The 24,150-nt window shown below is 46.8% G+C and overlaps 3 protein-coding genes across 3 annotated transcripts in view; 2 read left to right on the top strand and 1 right to left on the bottom strand.

Annotated features, from left to right (window-relative positions):
* Positions 1-24,150, bottom strand: part of LOC126563780 (uncharacterized) — a 347,215-nt gene that overhangs the window by 48,773 nt on the left and 274,292 nt on the right. The window lies entirely within an intron of this gene.
* LOC126563724 (serine-rich adhesin for platelets-like) lies at positions 456-15,338 on the top strand. Its single transcript, XM_050220382.1, has 5 exons — positions 456-717; positions 5,266-5,596; positions 5,936-6,122; positions 6,200-14,698; positions 15,095-15,338. Exons 2-5 carry the CDS (start codon positions 5,267-5,269, stop codon positions 15,154-15,156), a joined length of 9,078 nt encoding a protein of 3,025 aa, XP_050076339.1. The 5' UTR covers positions 456-717; position 5,266; the 3' UTR covers positions 15,157-15,338.
* LOC126564134 (UV radiation resistance-associated gene protein) lies at positions 20,401-23,924 on the top strand. The gene is made up of 6 exons (XM_050221079.1): positions 20,401-20,451; positions 21,221-22,747; positions 22,826-22,977; positions 23,083-23,157; positions 23,225-23,575; positions 23,645-23,924. Exons 2-6 carry the CDS (start codon positions 21,224-21,226, stop codon positions 23,922-23,924), a joined length of 2,382 nt encoding a protein of 793 aa, XP_050077036.1. The 5' UTR covers positions 20,401-20,451; positions 21,221-21,223.

Here is a 24,150-nt window from a genome sequence, read left to right as displayed (position 1 = left end):
AAAGAGACAGATTGTGGAATAAATCAACAAAAACATACCTTGCTTCACGCAAATGATGAAAAATAATCTGGAAGAAAACGGAATTGATGGAACTTCTTGACCAAATTATTTTTTATTTTCATGGGAAGCGCCCATTGTGCATTCCGTTTGCGAAGCACACAGCCATCAAAATGACAGTTCGACATTTCGGAATCGTATGCTGTTATACGAAGTTTTTGCGGGAATTACTTCTTCACAACTTACAATAAATTGAAGATATTGTTATCAAAATATTTTTCCAAATTTTGTTAATCATTCTCAGAACAAATAGTTCACCAAAGAGAACCAAAATCGTGTTCGAACACACCAGCAAAGGCAACGTTTTTCGCCCGTTAATTTCGATTTTCGCCCCACGTTCGTGCTGTCTCGTTCGCGCCAACCGGTCAGCGCGCACTGTTCCATTCTCGCTCTCGCCAGCAAAATGCGAGAGAAAGAAAATGGGAAAAAATGCAAATGGCGGTCGTTGTTATTGTTCAATTGTAACAAACGTACTGAATTTTCGCTAAATGCAAACTTTCCACGCACAGTGCAGCCCGTAAACGAGTGAACTATGTTTATTTGGCATCTGGCGATCGTGTTTTCGTTATTGTTTGGCGGCAACTGAGCGTGCAAAGTGGATATTTGTCGTCGCAAAAAGTGTGTCACCCTCGGCTTCTCTGCTGAGCAAGGCTCAAATGGGTAAGAAAGTTGGTGGTGTGCCCAGAGCGCGTACCAGCCTTCGGTAGACCATCGAAAAAGAAACGGGTGGCACCCTGGTCGGTGTGGGTTTCGCATTTTCGTTTATGTGCGGTTTATATGCCAACGGGCTTGAATAATCATTGTGAACGAAGAGTGCCTTTTTTCACGTACGCTGTTGGTGCATACGTATGTGGCGAAGCGTATAAATAATGTGTGTGTGTGTGTGTGTGTGCGAACCATGAAGACCCGACCCGGGTCTTCCCCCGGACGGAAGAAAAGCGGGATAACTTCCGTCCCCGTTTGGCGTTCCAAGGGAAGCTGAGAAGGCGAGCGGTGGTGCTGTGTCCACCTTTTTGTTCTCTCACGTGGAGGTGGAGGAGGCAAGGGGAAGGCATTAGGGGTGTCCGTGTGAAAAGTGATTCCGAGGTTCATGCTGTGCGTGTGGGGTTAGGTGCTTAAGTGGCTCGCATTCGTTCAAACGGTTTTGTTTAAGAGGTGTGTGGTGTACGTGCGGTGGTGGTGGTGTGTAGTTGACAGCGAAGAAGAGAAGAGGAAAATCGAATGATTCGATATTCAATTGGAGCTTTCCACCAATTAATTGTGGTGTCCTCGACGCCTAAATCTATGCAACCTGCTCGAAGCGACCTCCACTTGCTAAAGATTGTCGCATTTTCTTTCATCAAAAAGCTCCTAAAAGAAACGGAAATCGTAACAACCTGAAATTAAAAGCTGGAAGAAGAAGTGCCTGGAGTTCTTTTTCGTGTTTCGTGTCGTGAGCGTCTCTTTCTCTCTTTCTTCGATTGTTTCTGCCTGTCTCTCTTTCTCTCTCTCTCTCTCTCTCTGTCGCACAGTTTGATGAATGATGCGATGCGTATGTGTTTGTGCACTGGAGCTCGCCGTTGGTGTGCTGTTCGTTTGTGTGTGTGTGTGTGTGTATGAAAAACGCGCGCGCACATGTGTGTGCGTGTATGTTTTGTTGATTCGATTTGGCGTGTGTGTGTATGTATAATTACCATCCTCCTCGTTCGATGATGTTTTTGTAGTACAGTATAGGAGAGTGTGTGTGCATGTTGCTGCTTGTGGGTCGGTGCGTGGATGCGGCGGTTCTCGTTCGAAAACCTTTACCCACATTGCTATAGAGTCGTGCGTGCTTGCCTTTGCGTGCGTGTCGCGTGAAACGCAAACGGGAAGAAAATCAACGTTGTCAAACAATGCGAAACTGATTGCGGATCATTTCGGTACGCAACTATTCCATTTTTCCAAGTGAGACCGCGGAAAGGGAAATGAACTTTTCCCTGGTCGAACACGACACTGGTGCGAGCATCATATTCTGTTGTAAATGCAACGAGTTGATTTCCATGCAAATGCGTGCGCGTGTGTGTAAAATAGCGAGAAGGAAAGAGAGCTCGTTCGTTGTGTGTCGATGAGAGAGGTTCGCTACTTGTTCACGGTCCTCTATACCAATGCAAACACACTCCTACATAGTGAAGCAAGAATTTCGGTCGGTTTTGCTTGCTACCATCGCCAAAACATACGCTAATAGTCGCGCATACCGAAGGAAAACGGTGTTTTCCACACGTGCAAACCATCGCAGAACAGAAAATGGATGACAATGTGCTTGTTGGGATCGAAGTAAGCGTGTTTTTTCTCGATTTTATTCGTCAAGTAACGTCAAAGCAACGTTTTTTTTTCTTTCGCATCTACCAAAGAACCGTGTCGCATGTGTGTGCTGCTGCTGTGTCCGCTTGGAGCTTGTGTGTGTGTGTGTGTGTGTGAAAAAATGTTCCCTCAAAAAAGGCACAGGAAAAAAAGTGCGTGTAGAGTTTGTGGTTCCTTTCTACGCATCTCGTACGCTGGCGAAGCGGAATGAAAGAAACAACGAAGAAGAAATGGAAGATAATTTGATATCAAAAGTCCCGTTTCCGGGAAATGCGCGCCTGCCCAAGCCTACGGAATAACTTGAAAAACAGGAAATCTCTTCCAGCACTGATTATGGAGCGGTTTTGCACCGTATGTGCATATGTGTATTGCGTGTAGAAGTGTGCGTGTTTGTGCGTGCGCTCATTTATGTGTGTGAGTTAAAGTGTGTATGCGGCGTGTGTGTGTGCGTGAAAACGTACCGAATATAAAAAAAGAGATCCGTGTGGTCAAATATTGCATAGAGAGTTGAGTGAGAGAAACAGAAAGAGAGAAAGGATGCGTGAGTGAGAGCGTAGATATGTTGGCCTTCAGTTTCACAGCAGGTTGGATTTGAACGTGTGTGCGTATGTTGTATCCGTCTCAGTCACTCTTGAGCGAAAGGAATATATTTTCCTTTCCTGTCGTGGTTTAAAATCAAAATGGCTGCTTCTCACATTTTGGTCTGGTGCGAGTCTGGGTTGGATTCTTGTGTTTCTTGCTTGATTGCGGAACCGAATTTATGCTGTAAGGGGAGAAAAAACTGCCACACAACTAAAACATCTGACGGAGAAGAAAAATGAACATAAATTTGTATGCGCCAAACGTACGTTAGCATGGCGGATTGTTGATTCTGGGTTACATAATTATGATGCCGCGAGATGGTCTCGAAAGTCAAGAGGATTTTAAGAGCAGCACCCGCAATGAAAGCATACATTTGTTATGTTTGATGTTCAATCGTGTTCGATAGTAATTCGATTGCAATTTTCTTTTTAATACAACAACAGTTTAGGGTGATAATCGTCGTCCTTAAAAGATATACCAATTTATTTTTCCTACCGATATGTTGCTCTCGCTCTTTTTCTCCTTTCTTTGCACACATACAAAACGCCTACAAACACACAGAGAGAAGTGTGGCAGGATTTTTTCTCTCGCTCTCCTGTTTTGTTATGCGTATGTGGTGTGTTAGTGTTCCCGTTGACAGGTAACATTGTGCACCAACACCAGCGTATGCTATGCTCCATGCTGAGTTAGCCATGGGCTGGCAAAGGAGGCGTAAGATATATGCGTGTGTGATAGGACAAGGAGCGCCACCAAGGCAGACCCAAAAGGTTTTCGCCTTCTTCTGCGTGGACGCGCATCCAATCCAAACCTGCTCCCCTTGAGACCGGTTTTCCGTGGCGAGAAGAAACGTCAAATTGGTTTACGTGCCGTCGTAGCGGGTTTTTTTCTATATAAAGTTTTTTCTTATGGAAACCCTAAGGAAACGATTCCAACAGATACTGTTTTTTAGCTGCGTTCGATATCCATCGAAGCTAGAAAAGCATTTTCTTAAAGATGACACGAGTTCCCGCCTTTACGCAGAAGAGTGATTACAAAACACTGTCGGAAGGAAGGAAGGAAGGGTCTGTCTGGTGTGGTGTGGTGGCGGTGTATGCGCGCACGCCTATCTTTTGATAAGAGAGAAGCATAAAGCGCGCTAGAGCGAGAAGGCCCTAGCGATGCGGTGAGAGCGAGCGAGCAAATAGCAGCTTTGGTCGAGCATTTCTAAATCCCGCGTGTAATTGAGCCGCCTGCTGCTGCTGATGATGGTGTGTGATATGAGCAAAAAAGTAACATCATAATTACGATTTGTTTACGATCAATTGTGTATCAATTGCTGACGGCTTTCGTGATACACATTGCAAGAGATTTAGGCATTTTAAGGTTAAAATTTCCCCCACAAAGAATGAAGATATTGTGAAGGAAGGAAGGAATTGTTAATGCTTTATAGTCGAACATTACCGGCTAGAGACGATTTCAGATAATTACAGGTATTACAGGACTAGTTGACTTATCAATAATAGGCATGCTCGGTATCAAATGTCACCCTGATCGTCTCCCCATTGATAGAAGTGATTATCCATCAGTGGACAATTTAAATTCAGAAACCAGCCTTAAACGAGCAAAAGAGGTAAAAAGATTGTGATATCATCTGGACATTGCGAAATCCACCGATGCCGTTGCTCTATCAAGTGTTTCCGTTGTTTACTGTACTGTTGTGAAATTGTCTGAAAACCCCTGTAATGTTGATACAATCAATCGGGTGCAACAGGTTGTGCCGGTGTCAGAACCCTTCTTCTGCTAGTTCACCATCCATAAATGATTATGATGGACGATTTCAAATGGATGTGTAATTAGTAATAAAAAAAGCGTATGTGAATGAATTCCGCACTTTTAAATTCTACTATGGACGATGGACGATGCTGCGACAGCTGGGAATCTATAGAATGGAATGAGATGCTATAAGTAAGCGCGCCGCAGGGTATATCAAAAGTTCAGTAAATGTTAAAGGTCGTAGGGTCAGCAAGAAGTTTGGTCGTTTTCAAATAATCAAGGCCCCATGGCTTTTCGTTCCGGCGTATCGCTTATGATGCGATAGCGGAGACTATTACCAATCGTGCCACACACACACACGCACGCACACACCCAGGTTCTTAAACTCCGCTGGCGGACACATGGCTGTAAATATCCTCACCGTGGGTTCAATGAAAAAAATATGTTTATTATTTCAAAAAATGTGTCCCTTTATCAAAGAGGTTGCGAAATTCGGCGTTGTATTGATGATGGTTAGTTGATTTGCTATGTGTTTGGTTGCATTAATTACCACAGAATGGCGGCCGATAGTGACGGTGATCAACAGAAACGGACAAACAGTAGTAGTAGCAGGCTTCGAAATGCCGGAAAAGATGGAAACCGAAACAAGGGCTGCAATAAAAACAACGTCAACTGCAAACCCAGTAGTAGTGTCAGTGAAGAAACGCCAGGCAGCCCTAGCACACTGAAGGCGGTTGTCATATGTGAAGGAAATCTGCACGATCCCGACTTTCCGACACGGCTCGAAAGCTTGGTGGCAAGTCTAACAACGCTGGTAGAAGAAAAGCAACCGGACGATGGCAGCAAAGAAAAACAGGAGACCGGTGGCAAGCTTACGGTCGATAAGGTATGTATTTGGATGGTGCTACGAGTCAAGAAAAATGTCTTTTACAGGGTTGTTCTGTTGATAATGTAAGCATCAACATCAATGCATCAATTCTATAAGCATCAATGATTTTGTGAGACGGTGTCTTTCTGTGGCTCGTTTAATCTCATCTGATGCGATTAAAATATCATCTGGTAACTTTACTGCTTTACTATGTCATCCATCGCCATTACAATATCATTTCATCTCAAGCATTCACCAAATTCATTGATGTAAAACCATTATCAACAGAAAACCTCTGTATCCACAGCATAACACTGTATTAATATTAAACCTTTTTTTTTTGTTTTGGATTTACAGGTGGAACCATGGAACAGTGTGCGAGTTACGTTATCGATACCGAAGGAGGCCGCAATACGGTTACGGAGGCTTGCTGCGGAAGGTAACAGCGCGTTGCGGGCCCTCGGCATCCTGTCCGTGCAGCTGGAAGGTGAAACGGTACTGTCGTTGCGGTTAGCCGGCCAGCAGGAAATTGTTTTGCGGACGGGTTAGTATGCTTTCGAACGCCGAAATCACCCGATCCAAGAAGCTTACTAATTGTATTGTTCGTTGTTTGCCTTTTAGATAACTCAGCGCTCGATGGTGCGGTTGCTGGCAGCAGTGGTGGAGCTGTTGGTGGTTTGGGTGAACTAACGCGAGTTCTATCCCAGCCACAGCATCAAGCTGCCGTTGGCTTACAACATCAAACTCAATCCCATTCTACGGGGTTACATCAACCTCAAGGCGTTTATGTTCAGCCAATACCACCGACTCCACAACAGCACCAGCCACAACAACAGCATCTTCTCCACCTGCAACAGCAGCACCATCTGCAGCTACACCATCAGCAGCAGCAGCAGCAGTTACTACACGGTACAGCGGATGGTAATCCCGGTCCCAGCACCTCGTCCAAACTCGTCCACTCGAATCTGCCGAAAACGCTCAGCAATGGTCCTCTGCCGCTGGATGGCGCCACGGTCAGCGTTCCCAGTGGCGGAGGCACTGGTAGTGGTGCGCCAGCCGTTATGTTCAAATCACCCAACACAATCTGCCCGATGGACGGCAAGGTACCCGCCCATGTGCCAAATGTGGTCGACGCCTGCGAGTATCCGTTCGAAAGCATGACCCAGGCAAGGGTGATACAGCGGCGGGAAAATACGCTCGGATTGGGTAGCGGAGGCGGTAGCAGTGGTGTGGCGGTATCGGCTGGTCCCTCCCTAGCCACGGTTTCCGGTGTTGGCGTTGGTACGGTGGCTAAACAGCCGTCGAATGGTCCATTCGCTGGTGCGACTGGTGTAGGCCCAATTCAACCACCGCCACCACCATATCAATCGGCGGTTGGGACTGGAAACGTCGTTGTGAAGGATAATGCCGTTGCAGCAACGGCATCGATTCCGGTGGGTGTTGCGAATGCTGGCAACAATGTGGCCATGTCAAGTCCTTTGTTGGTGAATTTGTTGCAGAATGAAAATAGTCCACAGCAGCAAAATGTTTCACCGCAACAGCAGCAGCAGCAGCAATTAATGCGTGGCGTCGTAGGTCAACCTATCCTGAAGCAGGAATTGTTGATAGCCGGTGGCGGTGGCGGTGTTGCAGGTGGTGTGGTGAAAGGTGGAGTCATTCCAAACATGTCGCAGAGTGGTGTTGTTGGTGGCAGTTCGGTGTCGAACGTGATGAGTGACAATGATCCGAGTGTGCACGGTGTTGTAATGGGAGGCGGAAACCTTAAGAGTGGTAGCGCTGTTGTGAATCAGCAACAGCATCTAGTGCATCATCCAGTGATTGGTGGCGGGACACCGACGATGTCCACGTCTATGGTTTCGGGACGGGCAACGGCAGCGTCTGCTGTCGCTCAGCAGCCGCAGCAGCATCAGCAGCTGACCTTAGTGAATAATAATAGTTCATTGCGTGGATCGGCGGTGGCGTCCACAACAGTGCCGCCGGGTGTGTCGAGCGCGATGCTCAGTAGTCCTAGTGGTGTGAATAGAAATAACAATCTGCCACCAGCGGCGGTAGCGTCGACGGTTCTACCATCAGCGAACAGCAGTAATGACAGTAACAGTAACAATCAGAGTGCGTTGAGTGTGTCGCCTTCCTCTCTAGTAACTCCACCATTGTCAGTGCCTTCAAATAGTAGCAGCAGCAGTGTCAACGCCGCCTCCACAAACACGGTTAAGCTGCAACGATACAGTCTTGTGCCGGGTGGCGCTCCTTCTACGAGTGGAGTGGTCGGAGGAGTGGCTGTCGGGTTGGGTCCTGGCATTAGGACTCCACAACAGCAACAGCTCGGCGCCACGAACAGCATTCGAGCACCTGTGATGGGACCGTCGCATAGCCAGTCTCAGGTAATGCGGCCACCCGCGACTCCGGCGGCGTTCCAGCTGCACGACCAACTACAAATGCAGCAGCAACCACAACATTCCCAGCAACTGAACCGTTTTCCGATTCAGCAACAGCAACAGCTACCTTTTCGACAACCAAATCCAATGCCACTACCGCCTCAGCAGCAGCAGCAGCAGCAGTTACAACAACAAGGACATCAACCAGTTGTTGGATATACTCAACGATGGCCAACGTTGCCAATGGATTCGGCAACCAAGTCGGGCTACCAGGAGTTTGCACGCTTTCAGATGCAGTACAATCTCAGTCAGCAACAGTTAAACAAGCCCGGTAGTAATAGTGCGACTGTGTTGGGCCAGCTCGATGAAACCGCGCCAACTGCTGCGTCGACGAATGTTGGTTCGGATCCGCTTGAATTAGGCAACTGTTTGGTGGATCTGCCTGATTTAGCGAAAAATGATCTTGATTCGTTACTACCAAGCTATCTCGACAGTAGCGCATTTCTCGATGCGAAGCTGGAGGATCTGGACGAGCTGGATCTGATGGATCATCATCAACAGCAGCAGCTTGGTACGGTAACGGGTGATCTGTCAGCGAATGCCCCGGGTACACTTCTCGGTGGTGGTGCGTCGTCCAGTAATAGCACTTCCTTAGCACCGGGTCTCTCCGTTGGTATGCCCGGTATGGTGGGAGCCCCTGGCGTCTCGACGTTGACCGATGCTCAATCCCGAGAACGTCGATGGAAGGCCCAACTGCTAATCAATCCACTCACCGGCGAGCTGGAAGAAACACAGGTGGAAGACCTCGGCACCGAAGATGCGGACAAGGGCAAGCTGGGAAGGATGGTAAATGCTGTTCGTGTGAACGATTTCCCACCGGAAGTACCGAATTTGTTGTACTCGGACGAAGATACCACTGGCAGTGCTGGAGGGCTTTCTTCTTCGCGAATCTTTTCGGATGCGAGTGATTCTGATCGTCCTTCACCGCTTTCGGGCTTGGTAGGAGTTGAGGGTACTAGTGGCGTATCCTCCGTGGGTGTCCCGCCGTCAACATCTGTCGTTGGTGGCGGTATGTCTATGCCACTGGAAACGGCGCCCGGTGGTGTCACAGGAAAATCTGGCAAGGTGAAGAAGGAACGTGCGAAACCTGTCAAGGGCAAAGACAAACAGAAGGTACCAGTATCGTCCAAGGACAAAACGAAGGAAAGGGTTAAAGCATCTCTAAAGGCGGTCGTAAAGCAAAAAGCGAAAGTGCTTGCCACGCCCGCGCTGCTTGTGGATGGAGTGTTCGGGTCGGGTGATTCGCCGAGTAAAAATGGAACCGAACTGAAGCTTCGATTCAAGCTGGAAAAACCCGAATCTGTGGCAGTGCGCACAGGAGGTGGTGTGGGAATGAGTGTTTTGCCAACCACTGCAACATCCGCTCCGGTGGAACGGTTAACACTAGACAGTGACGGTGCTGCATTGCTGACATCGTTGCAATTGAATCCTGCCTCATTGCAGCAATCTCATCAGACGCTTGGTACCTCGATTTCGGTTACAGTCAGCTCCGAAGCGGGAAATGTTACAACTTCCAGTAATATTGCCACTACACCTACTTCTTCGCTTGTTGCTGGTAATAGTAGCACAAACAGTATCGGTGGTCCCGCAGGGACACCTTCCTTGAGTGCACCAAGTTCTGAGGAACTGCGGGTGCCACCGCTACACATCAGCTTGCGGGGGAAGAACTCTGTAGTGATAAAGAATTCCCGCAAAGATCGTAAGAAAAGTCAGAGCGGAGGCGAAGAGGACAGTAGTGACGGCGGAGGTGGGTTGGCGAAACGATCCTCGACCGGCAAACGTAATCCAATTGAGCTAAACGCTCCTCCGTCATCATCTCCACCTGCTTATCACAATCACATCGGAACATCCGAGACGGTGACGGTTGACGCAGGATGTGCCGGGCTACTAAGCTCATCTCAGAAACGCCCAGCAAGCGCGGAAGGCACGAGTAACAGTGGTTCGGCCAACACCACCACCTCCACCTCCATGGGCCATCATCCGAACGGATATGTTTGTCCGGAAAAGAAACGCAGGCTCAGTAATGGTGGTAGCGCCGTGAGTTTAACTGCAACCGGTGCCCTTGCCTCTGGAACTAACGTGATGAGTAGTAGTAGTGGTAGTAGTAGTAGCACGGCAGCAGAAGCAATGACCACCCCCAGCAGCACTGTCACAACCAGTGTGCAGGAAATAAACGACATCTATGAATCGATCGTGACGACAAGCGCTAGTGGACCGATCGGTTCTACCAACGTCGGTACAGTAGCTCCTCCAACGTCCAATTTGCTCCAGTCGGCTGCAAAAAACTGCAAGAGCTCCGGTGCGAACAATGTTAATAACAACAACAACCATAACAGTAACAACAATGGCGGCAACAACATCAACAACAACAATATCAACATTAATAACAATGGTGGCAGTTATGGTAGCAAGGGTCAGAGAAGTCTGACAGTTAAAGCGGCGTTGGTGGATGCCGAGAGTGCCGGGAGCACGGGAACAATGGCTGCCCAAGTGACGGCTGAAGCGACGGACGCGAGTAGTAAAGACGAGTGTGTCCCTGCGACATTAGTAGTAACATCGTCAACATCACCTTCATCTTCAGTCAACTCCATCACTACTGCCGACACCAGTTCCATCATCAGCAACACGACCATCATCTCCACCACCACCACACCAACATCTACCTCAAGTGAGAAATCCTCCCTTAACCTGGACAGTCAACCGTGCGGTGAGGAGCAAATACAGCAAGAAAAAACCAACACCATCCTACATCACGTTCTTCAGCATCACCAACAACAACAACACCATCATCCGGATCAGTTGCGGGAGCAGCACCATAGTGCTAGTAGTAGTAGTAGTAGTAGTAGTAATCGACCACCGGAGCAACTGCTTGCGGACGACCCATCATCGCTAGAGAAAAGCAAACTCGACTGTACAGAAGTAACAGCAGCAGGAGCAGTAGCAGCAGTAGCTGAAAAAGGATCATCGCCTCATTCTCCCGCGACAGGAACAACACTGACAACGGCGGCAGCGTCAGCGACAGCGGCAGCGGTTGCGAGTGCGGCGATCGTCGGCGTAAATCATCATCTACTCGGACATTCGAATGTCCGAGGTTCACCAGGATCTCAGGCGCAGGGAGAGGATAGTGGCATCGAGTCGATGGATGCGCTGTCGGAGAAAAGTCCCCACCAACTCTCCACGCATAGTCCGCAGGGTTCGCACAGTAGTAGTAGCAGCAGTAGCAGCAGCAGTAGTAGTGGTAATGGCAATGGAGTGACTACTACAGCTGGAAATGGCAACATAAGCAGCAGTACAAATGCGGATAGTAACCTGGAGAGGAAACCAACACCCTCTAGCAAGATACTTGTGGATGGAGCTAGTAGTGGTGAGGTGGAGAAAAGTGCAACAGAGAACCAAAAAGCGACTGCTTTGCTCGACGCCGCGAACCTCGAGGACTATAGTGATATAGAGGCAGCACTGGCAAAAATGGAAGGTTTGAATGACCTTGCGGACGGGATGAGCTGCGGTGGAGATGTTACTGATGCAAAGCTAAACGGAGATCATTCCATACACCTGAAACCCTCCGCTGATATGCTCGATGACCATCATCACCACAATCATCATGACGATGCGCTGGAGAGTGCACTAGACCAGACGACAAACCTGCGGAAGATCCTTGACATGGGAGACTTGGAAGAGGAGCGAAAGCATCAGAGTATTATTGAGAAGGATGTCGATGTCGCCACTAAACAAGCCACTCACAGGCTAGTGGAGGACGAAGAACAGAAGCAGCAGCATAAACAGCAACAACAGCAGCAAGAATCGGGCACGACAGGGAAGAAGAAAATCGTAGAAAAGCGTGCGAAAGCTTCCTCGATAACTGCTGAAAAAGAAAAGCAGAAACAAAAGGAGCTTGTCGGCAACAACAATCATCCGGAAGAGGACGGGCGCAAATTATTGCTGCCTGGACTCGATTCGTCGCAAGCGTTCGATGGTGTTGCTGTAGATGGATGCGATGATGTATCAGGCACCGTTCCACCAGCAAACGATGAATGCTGCAACCATAGTAAAGATATCCCTAAAAGTGTGAAAAGCGAATGTGATAGTAAGGTAATAGTGTTAGTGGACGATAAACAACACCTAGTTAAGTCTGATCCCGACGAGGCTATCGTTAGTAGTGTAAAGAAGAGTTTAAGAAAATCTTCTGACGAACGGCAATCAGTTACCACCACAACCACCACCACGGCTTGCACACAAGCTGCTGCGGTTGTTGTTGCTGCTGCTGCTGCTGCTGTTGCTGCTACTACTACTGTGACAGTTGCTTCTGTTTCCGTGAAGCTCGAACCGGTACCGACACCACAAACTCCACCTGCAACGTTGAAGATGGAACCGGAAAGTCCTGATATAGCAGCTGAGCAGCCGCACATCGATCTAAAACCGCGCCACGAGCAACCACCGCTGTACAGCTATTCCAGTGAAAAGGCGCGTGAGCGACGGACGGCTGCTGCGGCCAGTGATGGCATTCAGGTCCAGTCGGGAAACGGGGTAGCAGCGAGATCGCGACGAAGTTCGTCCGTGGTATCATCGTCGGCTGAAGGCAGTGATGTTGCCAATCCTATGGTGGATTCGGAAAATGAGTCTTTGAGCAAAACGAGGACACCTGTGAACAGTGCCGCCGCCGCCGTTGACCAGGATGCAGCTACTACACGTACTACTGCAAAAGTAGCAAACGAGCCATCGGCAACATCTGAGCAAGGGAAAGAGATGTTGACTCAACTGTCGATAGAAATACCATCCCATTCGGACAGTGGTGAGCATCGAATAAGGACACGTGCCTCGAGCAAACTGGAGAGTCCTCTGGAACTTCCACCGAGGCAGAGTCCTTCAGCGTTGCATGATTTGCACGGTTCTGTTGCAGCCGGTGCAAACAATGGATTCAACACTTCGGCAGGTCCCCCAACATCTGCATCGAAGAATGGAGCTACAACAACAACGGTTGGCAGTGTAAAATCCAATACAGGTGTTGCTGCTACTACTTCTACTCCAAATCCAACATCCAACGCAGCTGCTGGTAACGATCGCCAGAGTCCAAAATCGGCCACAAGTTCTACCCGCCCCGGAACTGCTGCCAACAAACGGAAGCGGCAGGGATCGGAAAGTTCAAACCAGTCCGGCGTCAGCGACGATGTTCCGACACGTGCCAAGAAGTCGCGTAAAGTGGCGACGACAGCTGCCGCAGCTGCTTCCTCCTCCGAGTCGGGAACGACAGCTCTCCCAGATACACCTGCGAAGCCGGCGCTGCGAAGATCTGCTGAAAACACGCTCGCCAAGGGTCGCGTATCGAGAAAAATGGCTGCCGCAGCTGCTGCAGCGGCAGCTGTTGCTGCGGCCGCCGCCAGTACACCAACAGCAACACCACCGACAGTAACGATCGTTGCGGATTCGTCTGACAGCGACGAACCTTTGATAGAAATCGCGGGTAAAGCTCGACATTCTAAACTAACCTCCAAAATCAGCTCAACTTCTAGTACTACTAGTAATGCAACTACTACTACAACTACTACTATTACTACTACTACTACCACTTCCACTACTACCATACAATCTTTTACCGCTACTTCTATTACTACTTCTACTCTCACCTCTGCTACTACTGCTACCACGACCATCAATATCAATACTATTCGCAACAATGCCACCCCAGCCAACAACAACAACAATACTTCGACTACAAATTCTGCTTCATCTTCCTCAACTTCGTGTAAAACCTTAGCCGCTGCAGGTGCTTCCTGCGAGAGAAATGCACTGTTGTCCGCCACGCTCGCATCCCAGCAAGTTGCCAGTGAAAGCGTACCATCGTCAGCCGGTGTTGAGAAAGAAAAATCGCTTCGCAATCATCCGAACAAGAGTAGTGGCAAGCAGTCGTCTTCCATAGCATCATCATCGTCGGTGGATCAATCGTCGAGTTCCGGATCAGTCACAACATCCACCACGACTAGTAGCAGCGGTACTGTTGCTACTGGAAGCAATGGTCCGACGAGCAACGCAATACCCGACAATGACAGTCGACAGACGACGGCGACACCGGCTTCTGGAACGAATGTGACGGTCACATCACCGGCTACGGATGAGAAAATCAGCACACGGCGCAGCGTCCGCATGACATCATCGACACTTTCGACGGCGGCTATGAATAATAAGGCGAAAGCGGCTGCAAATGCTTTATTGCTGCAGAACACCTCGTCTACAACAGCAACGATGTCGGCTGCTGGACCCGCCACCGCTACAACCAACCACAATATCGACAGTAATCATCATGGGAACGCCATCGTTCCTAACAACAGTACCGCTGTGAATGAAGCTGCCAGTGGTGGTTCACCCGCAGGCAGTGCTGTAACTGTCGGCCATGGTGGTAACGGTGGATCACCGGCTGCTACAAATGCCGTCGCCGCATCCGGCGGAGGAGCTGTATCGGGCGGTTCTAATGGCAATCACAACACCAGTACCAAAGTGGCTAACCACGTAAGCCAACATCATCATCCTTCCGTTGGAGGTGGTTTGAAAGGAGCCGGAACATCGGGTAATGGTGGCGATGGAAAAGCGGCCATCTTAGCAAATGCTCATAGTGGTGGTGGTGGTAGTACGGCGGCACCGGCAACCGAGACCAGCACAGCGACGGAACTGCGTCGAAAAACGAGAAGCGCAGGTATGATAGTTACGGGAAAAAAATTTACACCTGTCCTATGATTTTTTGCCGTGTGTCCAAACATTTTTGTTCTCTTATTGTATTTTTTTGGTTTTTACACTGATTTTTGATTTCGTATTGCTATTCTAGAACTCTGAGTAGTTTTGAATGTGGTTCACTTTGAATAATTTGAATCTATGATCGATCATTCCAAAACGAAATAAAAATTCAATAGGAGAATCCAAAATATATTTTGGAATGAGTCAAAAAGTGGTGGGACAGGAACAAAAATCTCTGGACACTTGGGCATCTTGGGACGAGAACAAAAATATATGGGAACGTCTCGGGTTACCCTGCGATTTTCAAGTGTCGTAATGAATGAATTCATCTCATGGTTTTTACTTTCTCATCTTTCAGCCGGGCTTGAAGTAACCGTTGCCGAAGGGCGCCGGAGAAGGATCTCGCGAGACAGCAAGTGACCAATAGCTTGCGCCTCAGCCGTTAGTGACGATGACAAATACTATCGGCGTAGGCCTGAAGGTATCATAAACGATTCCTCCAACCGCTGTGTTGATGACCATCATCGTAACAATCTGGTGACCAGTTACGCTAACGAAGACGTCACGGCTTCATCACCCGAAACCATTGTAGTGGTGGAAAGTGAAGATGTGGCAGAGAATGGAGTGTACTTTAGCCACCCGGGCATGAACGATGATGATCGAAACGACAGCAGTGGTGACGGAATTTGGCATGTCAGTAAGAAAAACCTACACGATGTTGTCGACCTGCTGCATACAGCTGAGACGCAATTACCTCCACGCGAGCCGCCAACGGTGTTGAAAGGATCGTCCATTAAACGGCCATCGGGGCATGATGGGTCGTCGCTGATGAGCGGTGGCACTTCCTCCACTTCGGAGACGATTCGCGATGATACCGGTGTGATTGGTACAGGTGACCAAGCGCAAGTACCATCGACGACAGTAGTGGCGAAAAATGTTTCCGGTGGCAACAACGAGCTGGACGATGATTCGTATGCGAGCGAAATCATTCTCACCACCAACAGTGACTGTAGTTTGGACGAGTTTGTGTCCTCGGATGACGACAGCAATCTGGAGATATCGGTGGTAACTATTTCGTTGTATTGAGCTTGAAGCAGGAGAGGTCGGTCCGAACGGATGACTAGGTTGAGTGTTATCGGGGTAGACAGAGAGAGAAAAAACGCTTATTTGTCCCACTTTAACCCATTTTTTGGGCAGGGTTTTAGTGTTTTTTTCAGTGTGATTCCGTACTCTTTTGGTTTTGATAATTTTTGACAAATGTTTCTTTTTGTTCTCCTTATCACCTTCTTCTCTACTGAGTGAACTATTCTGTGTTGTGTGTAAATTTGTTTTGGATCCATTTTATGTTTATTTATATATTTTTCTATGTGTGTTTGTGTTTCGAGAAGAATTTGATATAGAGTTCTTCTGTTAAATTTGCAAAATTCTATTATAATTTGAGGAAAAGTATAAACGATGTGTTTGTCCTCGTTATCAGGGAAAAATTAACCAAATGGAGCGCGCCTTGCAGAACACTTACACAAATGAAATTTAACAAAAAAAAAAACCTTTGACTAGCGTATGCAATGGCTGCAACATGCTTACAAACCATAGGAATGCTGTTGTCTAAAAAAAGTGTCTTATATCTAACGGAGTAGGGGCAATAAGAATCAAGAACGAGAGAAAGGGGGAGCAAAGAGTAAAATGTTTATTTTCTGAAAGTCCATAAAATGTGCAAAAACTAAAAGAACCAAGCTAGAAAAAGTACGATAACAGATCGATTTTTTTAAATTTTCCAGTTCATTGTGTTTCTGTTAGAATGTCTCTTGCTTGTTAATGTGTTTAAGTACCTGGTTTTGCTTTGGCAACACACCTGAACTGTCTGTAAGGTTAATTGTTTGTGATGGCTTCATTTACGAAAATGATGTAAATCTAGATATATTTAATTTATCTTTCCGAGATTGCTCTTTTTCTCGGTATTTTGTTGGGTGAACTGTCTTTTAGAGCGCAAACCCATCTATGTTTTGATCTCATTTTTTTTTTTGTTGTTGCGTGTCTCTTGGTAAAGGTTTTGTTTAGCAACACAAACAAACAAACAACACACATGCACACTCATTGTACACAGAACAAAGGAAAGAATTTGCGGAATCACACAAACAAACACACGCACGAGATAAAAGTGATCATTCTCCAGAGTGGAAGAGTTAAGCAAAGAAGGAAGGCACGCGCCGTTTACCCACTACTGCTTAGACAGAACAGAACTAATAATCACTCGAATCGTCGTTTGTCATTATACGAACATGTGCAATAAATAATCCCCACGGTGGGGGTAAATATTTCGCTTAATTGCCCACACAAGGAACGAGCTAGTTTTTCGACTCGTGTATGTGCGTTTTCCAGAACAAAAAAAAAGTCTCACAACGGTGAAAAATCTGGCTGAAAAGAGGAAAGGATTAGGATCTTCATGGGGAGGATAACGAAATTGAAGAGGTGACAAAATGAGAAGCGGTGGATAAGATGTATTAAGAATAAAACACACCTACACCTCACACACACACATACGTCCAAAACACAAATACACAAAATATCGCTATTCACTAGCAACACACAACAATACACAGGAATACCACGTAATATGCTTGCTTTTTATTGCACAGTGTTGTGTGTAAGGAACGCGGATTGAGTAGAACGATCATAGTTTAAAATAATTTATCCGTATTATGTTTAGTTGAATGCGAATGTGTGTGTGTTTGTGTGCGTGCGTACGTGCGTTAAGTGCGTTTAAACTAAAAGTAATAAGTTTGCGATTTCGTCGGTGCATCAGCGGTGTTAGTCAGCCACAGTCAAACAGTCAGTAAGTCAGTCAGAAAGGTGTAAAAGAAGGAGAGAGAGATAGTGATCAAAGATCGTTCTGATGTACCCGGTGTATGACGATGAAAGACAATGACCGAAGAAAGAAAGCGAGAGAAAGAAAGAGAGAAAGAGAGAGAAGGATATATAAATACGGGGCCGCCGGTATTGCGCTATTGAATGCAGGAGAATGCTGCAGAGCTTAAAATTTGATTGTATATATAGAAATTATTATGACGTATATAGGTGCACAGCAACAAACACACGTAATATTGAAGATATCCGTATCTAAGGACGGACACTGAGTTTTCCACCAACCCCTTTCTTCCCCAATTCTATGTTTAGTGAACGGTATACATACACACAAACACACATACATAAAGAGAGACATTTAGACAGACACATAGACTACTGCTCTATAAATCCCATTCGTTAATTGAGGAAAAAAGGCCGACAAGTATCTACGCCACACCAACCCCCACGTGCACGTTTGCAAGTAGAGAAGTCAGCGAGAGGAACGCACACACACACACACACACACACACACACACACACACACACACGCAAACATCCCAGACGTACGTACACACCACATCCAGATCCGTTTAATATATGACGTGTGGTATCCGTGGCGCCGGTATAGGGAAGATAAGAAGTAGATTTATTCACTTAGTTAACGAGCTGCTACAGCAGGATTTTCCTCGATCGAGATCGTACTGTGTTTTGTTCCATTCGCGTGCTTGTACGAATTTTCTCATACCTTTCTTCCCGATCCCTTCTTGTGTTGCTTGCTTGTTAGGGCGCGCTGACTGTGTATGTGGAGCTCTTCTCTACTGGGCGCGCAAGACTTTATTCGCGGACACACTTCTAATTTCCACCCCTTGGGGAGGAGACAGCAGGGCGAAAGTAGTGCTCTCTATATAATTTAACCCGTTTGGAGATGACCGGTTAGTTTTGAATTGAAAGCTTCTGATGGTTTGTTTTGTGTGTGTGTAAGCCCCTACACTGCTGGTAAGATTGAACCAAAAAAAAAAAAACGCGAGTAAGGAAAAACCCCGAACAAGTAGTAGTATTGTAGATATTACATGGGATGTGTTCCCTTGTGTGTGCATTAGTCAAACCTGATAATGTTCGCCACCAGTTTTTGTGAAAGCCTACGAAGAGAACAAAAAGCATAACAACAGGAACGCATTTTTAGTTACGGAATCTGTACGCTTGCGACTGTATACTTGTTGATCGTATAGTGTGTTGGGAGCGCTGGTTTTCATTGAAGTTTTATGTTGTTTGTAAAATATAGTTTTTTTTTTTCATTGCCATACACAGTACGCAGTCAAATTCTTTTCGTGGCGCAAAAGCACTGCTTGAAACACTGAAACACACAAAGACGATCATACCTCAGACAAGGCGGAAAATTTGGAAAATTAGTTAAAGGGGAAAAGAAAATGTTCAAGGAAAATCATGTCAGCTAAAAGAAATTGTGCAAGGAGTGATAAAGATTCACTAGAGTTTCACTCACACAAACACATACCAACTAACAATCACACCACCAGCGAACAGGATAATATAGGACAAATGGACAAACGGTTTTTGCATGCATATGTGTATGAAATGCGATAAGAAAAAACAAAATGAAAATGCATACAAAAAAACAAAACAAACACAATCCTTCACGTGGACGGATGGTAAATATGCAACCTAAGCATTAATAAGTATGATAATACAAATCGGTATCGGTACACAAGGAGAGGCATCGTCTAGACGGGCGCGCGCGCTAAAGAAGAGCAATGGAAGTGTAATGCTGTGCAAGTTAGTTTCCCCCGTAAGAGAAGCACACATACACTCGGATACAAAAGCATACGCGACACACGTACAACACTCCTTTCACTTCCTCCTCCTTCTCCTCCCTTCTCTCCCCCCCAACCACACACACACACACAGTTCAGCAAGTGAAAAAGTAAGGAAGAAAAACAATTGTAATATTTGTAGATTTGTTTGTGAACAGGTTGATAATCTAAGCTCTATACATATAAATATTGTTGAATAGATATATCATACAATTGTGTTAAAAAAGAAAACGGAAAAAGTTGTTTTATTTTACGAAGAAAAACAAAAACAAAACAAAAAATACACGAAAGTACACAAAAACCTGCTGGATAATAAATGAGTAAAACAAAAGGAAATAAATGAATAATTGAAACCAAAAAAAAAAACAACTCCTGGACTGAAGCAGCATTTTCTTTGCGAAGGGACGGGGTACGATTTATCAGAGAAAAGGAAACTTGTAAGAGTTACAATAAAGGAAAGTGTCCAGAACAGCAGCTTTCAGCTGTATGAGTAATGTAAAATTCATTAAATTTATAGTAATTTTATTTGAAACGGAGGTATGGGGGTTTATTTTAATTTTTAAATATTTTTTTCCACCCTGACACAGGGTGACAGAAACCAATGTCAACGAAGTGTCATTTTCACTGTCAACTCGGGTAGACCGTCGGTGCTCCCATTGTGCAAACTCAGCGATGCAAACAAAGCGAGAAAACGTTTAGGGAAGAGTGCGAAAAGAAACTCACACGCAAAAAAAAAACGACAGCTTAGTAATATCGATGATAGCGTCGAGCGACGCGTATCGAGAAAGAGTTTTCACAAAAATATAGTTCTCAGAATATGGTTCTATTGTTGTAGCATTGGAAGTGTGTTTGCAGTTACGTGCGTGCTCGTCAGTGGTGGCTAAACAACAAGAAGTAAAGGAAACTAGCATATTTATCGACGGAGGGAAATTGGTCATTGTCCGTAGCAAGCAGCCAAATACCGTCGACACTATCAAGGCACAGTGAAGTGCTTTCGTCGTAAAACGCGTTTCCCAATCGAGCGAAACAAGCGAAAAATGAGGTAATTCGAACGCGCGTGTATGTGCATCGTATTGGAAAAAAGGAACAACCTTAAGGTGTTGCGTGCTGATAGATGGGCAGGGACTCGAAACTTGCCAGAAACATTCACACAACTGCAGTGTGTGGAAGCACCTGGGTCTGGTTGTAAACATATGGTGTAAACCGTATGCAACTGTGTGCACGATGCATTGCCTAAAAGCTAATCTAATTACTCATTTACCCGGTCCGATGTATGCAGTCATCGATTAAGTTGTTCGTTGATCGATTTCGAGGCCAATTTCGAGGAACGCATTTTCGCGTGTAGTGAAGATGCAGTCAGCTAATTATGCGATTACTAGGCCAGCCAAAAAAAAAATCCAACGCAGAGAAAGGAAATGTAGAGCAGCGCAGACTGATTACTGAGGGAAAGGCGTCTCATTGCCTGATTTTGCCTCCCATGGGGATTTTTCTCATTCCGTTGAAAGCGTATCTCCCTCGGTGGCCCCCTCGAGAACAGACTGGATAGAAAGTTGTGGCGGTTACGCATGTTTTTCATACGATAAAGCGTTCGTGCGTTCCTTGCGTGGTTTCGTTTTATCTGCATCAACATAAGCATTGTTCTAATGGTCGACTATTTACGTCACACCGTGTTTCCATGAGTGTTGGTAAAGTTCCTACTTTCATGTGAACTTGAGGCGGACTGCTTCGTTCTTTTTGATGAACTGAACGAACTGTACAATTAACTCTAGTTTCCATGGTTTAATTAATTGTTTTTCTTCTTCTGCTTGTAGAAAATGTTTGACCGTCCGAGATGTCGCGACTGGAGTCCACTATCGACGCAGCAGCTACGGTTGCGCAGCTTAATACAAATTTCCGGACACAACATCACCGTACCTGCACCGGCAGAAGGAAGATTTAAATGTACCGTTTACTTTACGCTTCACCAGACGCCTCATTCCGCCCCATTTTACACGAGTGAAAAGCTTGACCTGCACCGGAACGTACTGTGGGCGGAAATCGACTGTCCGGCGACGATCAAATCCTCCCTCCGGAGTGTGTGTGTACGCGTTTGGGAAACATTGGGCGGTGAGGGTGCAACGCAAGTGCCTCACGGGAACGAAAACGACGATGAGAATCTGTCGACAAAAAACACCTCCGATCGTATGCTGTTTGCATGGGGCGTTTATTTTTCCGGACTGGTACCTCTGGCACGACGGAACGACAAGCGTCTCCGGCCGAATACGCTCGTGTTTCAGCTGCACGGTGGATACTTTACGTCGGCCGCTTGCATACTTGAGCCGGACGAACGGCGACCGATGGTGGGTACGGGCGTCGTGACGGAAGGAACGATACCAAAAACAGCGACCACACACTCATCCTCGGCAACGATTCCGATACTTGGTGGTGGTAGTCGACGTAGTGGCCGCGAGAACAACGTCTTACACTGTGATACTAGCAATAATTCTTCCCCTTTGGCGGCTGGGCCTCAGCTTTCTTACCAGACGCCATCTTCCGCTTCGCCGAATCAGTGGACCTTCTCGAATGGAGGGATGCTGGGCGGTGTGGAAGGTCGTCTCGATAAGCTATCCGTATCACCGGTGGTCAGCAATGGTGGAAGCAGTACGGGAACCGGATTTCCCCACGCAAGATCCACAAGCCCATCCACACCGATCAGTTGGACGGAACCGTTCGAGATGAGCTTAAAGTTGCGGTATCTTGTGATGGAATTCACCACTCCAGAGGTACGCCCTAGCTACGATGTAACGCGTCTACTAGCGATACAGGAACGGCAAAGACGCATCCGGTATGAAGCCGATAGCGCCAAAACGCTCACGGAACGTATCTGCATGAAGAGTGCCTACTGTTTGAATATGGAACTGTTTAGCAGTAAGCATCTGGTGTACCGGACCGGGACGAATCAAGGCCGAACCGGTGGAATGGGTAAGCAGCTGAGTAAACTGCTCTACCAGGAACGGGAACCGATCGATCCGACCGTGTTGCTGCGCGGCCAGGAACTGAGACGACAGATCGAGCGGGCTCGGTTTCGCTGTCGGTTGTTGGCGCAGGAACGGGACCGAATGTGTGGCGGTATGCAGCAGCTACGCAATCGGTTAAATGTGGCCTGTGATAGTAATATTGAGCGCGAATCGGCACTGATGGAACGATATCGGACGTACGGAAGGGAGAAAGAACAGTTGTACCAGCAGAAGATGGCGTACGCGAGCCAGAAGGACAGTGTGCGGGAAGTATGCGGGAAGATGTTGCATGTGCGCCATCGGTTGTTACGTGAATTGAATGAGATTTATTATATCAAATCGGTAAGTGGGTTTTTTAAGAAAGGGCGATAAATTTAGAAGAAATACTAATGTATGCTTTTCTGTATTTGAAATTTGCAGACGAATCAAGGCATCTACACGATTAACGATGTACCGTTGCCGAATGCGGAATCGTACTCCGACTCAACGCCGGCACTGGCCCTTAGCGTTGCCCTCGGTTTCGTTGCTCATGCTGTGATGATGTGTTCCTCGTTCTTAGATATTCCATTACGGTACGTTCCACCGTCAGTGGTCGTGATTTGCATTTGCTTGTTGCCACCGCGCGTCGGCAACGCTTAAGAAGCTATCAAACTCGTTTACTTTCCTTTCGTTAACAGAAATCCTATAAAGTATGATGGTTCCCGATCGAAAATAGTGGACCACATTAAGGTTCTACCGACGATGGATCGAGAGTAAGACTTTCAACTACCAATCCGCTCAAGCCTAGCGATTAAAGGCTTTATTCTCCTTTTTTTTTAGCTTCCCTTTACACTGTCGCTCGGGCCCAGCACCGAACGCACTCCTCTACGGTGTGTACCTGTTGAATCAGAACATTTCACAGCTGAAGCATCAGCTTTCGCTGAGTCGTGGTGATCCGCGTGCCACACTCATTAACCTGCTGGACATTCTCACTATCCCGGGAATCGGTTCCCTATCAAACCGTACCCTTGAGGAAGCGTTCCAGCCACTACCCGTCTCTTTGTACGGTTCGTCTTCGGTCGATTTAAAGATGTCGCCCGGATTTGTTCCGCTACCAGCGTCCGTCGGCAGTAGTAGCGGAAGTAGCAGCAGTGGCTCTTTTCTTCGGGAAAGTCCCTCAACCAGCAATAGGTAGCCGGAAAGTCTGCCATCGCCTGAACGTGCTTATTTTTTACCTTCTCCTGTAATCTTTCCGTGTAGAATTTCCCGTTCGGTTGATAACTACACGGACCGGTTTCAGGATCGACGGCAGCATATGCAAAACCAGTACCGGCAGCATCCGTTGCAGCAGCAGGGTAAGCTTTCGAACAGTAGTAGCGGAATCGATACGGTGGTCGTCGATCATCACCAACATCACCATCAGCATCGTCATCATCATTCACAGAGACGCGGTTGTGGCGATAGTACGTTTGCTTCCGATCCGATCCTAGCTCAAGGTGTCCCATTACAGCGATCGTACGATTGTGATGGCGGTAAATAGTTCTAGCCCAATTTGCCCATACCAATTAAAACAATTTCTCCTATCCTCATCATGTGTTATTGTTTAACGTGCAACAAAAGGCGCATAAACAGCGTCACAAGAATATTGTTAACTTGTTCACATTCTTTCTTTTGCTTATTTAGCTTTGTTTGCTCGTTTGTTTCGTTTCGATTTTTTAATTTAATATTTATTGGAGTATTCAATAATACCGTTATTTCTGCTACGA

Source organism: Anopheles maculipalpis, chromosome 3RL (genome assembly GCF_943734695.1).
Source record: "Anopheles maculipalpis chromosome 3RL, idAnoMacuDA_375_x, whole genome shotgun sequence".
NCBI classification, from domain to species: Eukaryota; Metazoa; Arthropoda; class Insecta; order Diptera; family Culicidae; genus Anopheles; species Anopheles maculipalpis.
The sequence above is the reverse complement of the archived record's forward strand: the minus strand, read 5'-3'. Positions and strand labels throughout refer to the sequence as shown.

What these genes read in the sequence shown, in the direction of transcription:
- LOC126563724 (XM_050220382.1), top strand. Translation starts at nt 5,267, where the DNA reads ATGGCGGCCGATAGTGACGGTGATCAACAGAAACGGACAAACAGTAGT. An exon ending in GCAAGCTTACGGTCGATAAG is followed by an intron (nt 5,597 to 5,935) that starts GTATGTATTTGG and finishes TTGGATTTACAG; the next exon opens with GTGGAACCATGGAACAGTGT. An exon ending in TCGAAAAACGAGAAGCGCAG is followed by an intron (nt 14,699 to 15,094) that starts GTATGATAGTTA and finishes CTCATCTTTCAG; the next exon opens with CCGGGCTTGAAGTAACCGTT.
- LOC126564134 (XM_050221079.1), top strand. Translation starts at nt 21,224, where the DNA reads ATGTTTGACCGTCCGAGATGTCGCGACTGGAGTCCACTATCGACGCAG. An exon ending in TTCTTAGATATTCCATTACG is followed by an intron (nt 22,978 to 23,082) that starts GTACGTTCCACC and finishes TTTCGTTAACAG; the next exon opens with AAATCCTATAAAGTATGATG. An exon ending in AGTCCCTCAACCAGCAATAG is followed by an intron (nt 23,576 to 23,644) that starts GTAGCCGGAAAG and finishes CTTTCCGTGTAG; the next exon opens with AATTTCCCGTTCGGTTGATA.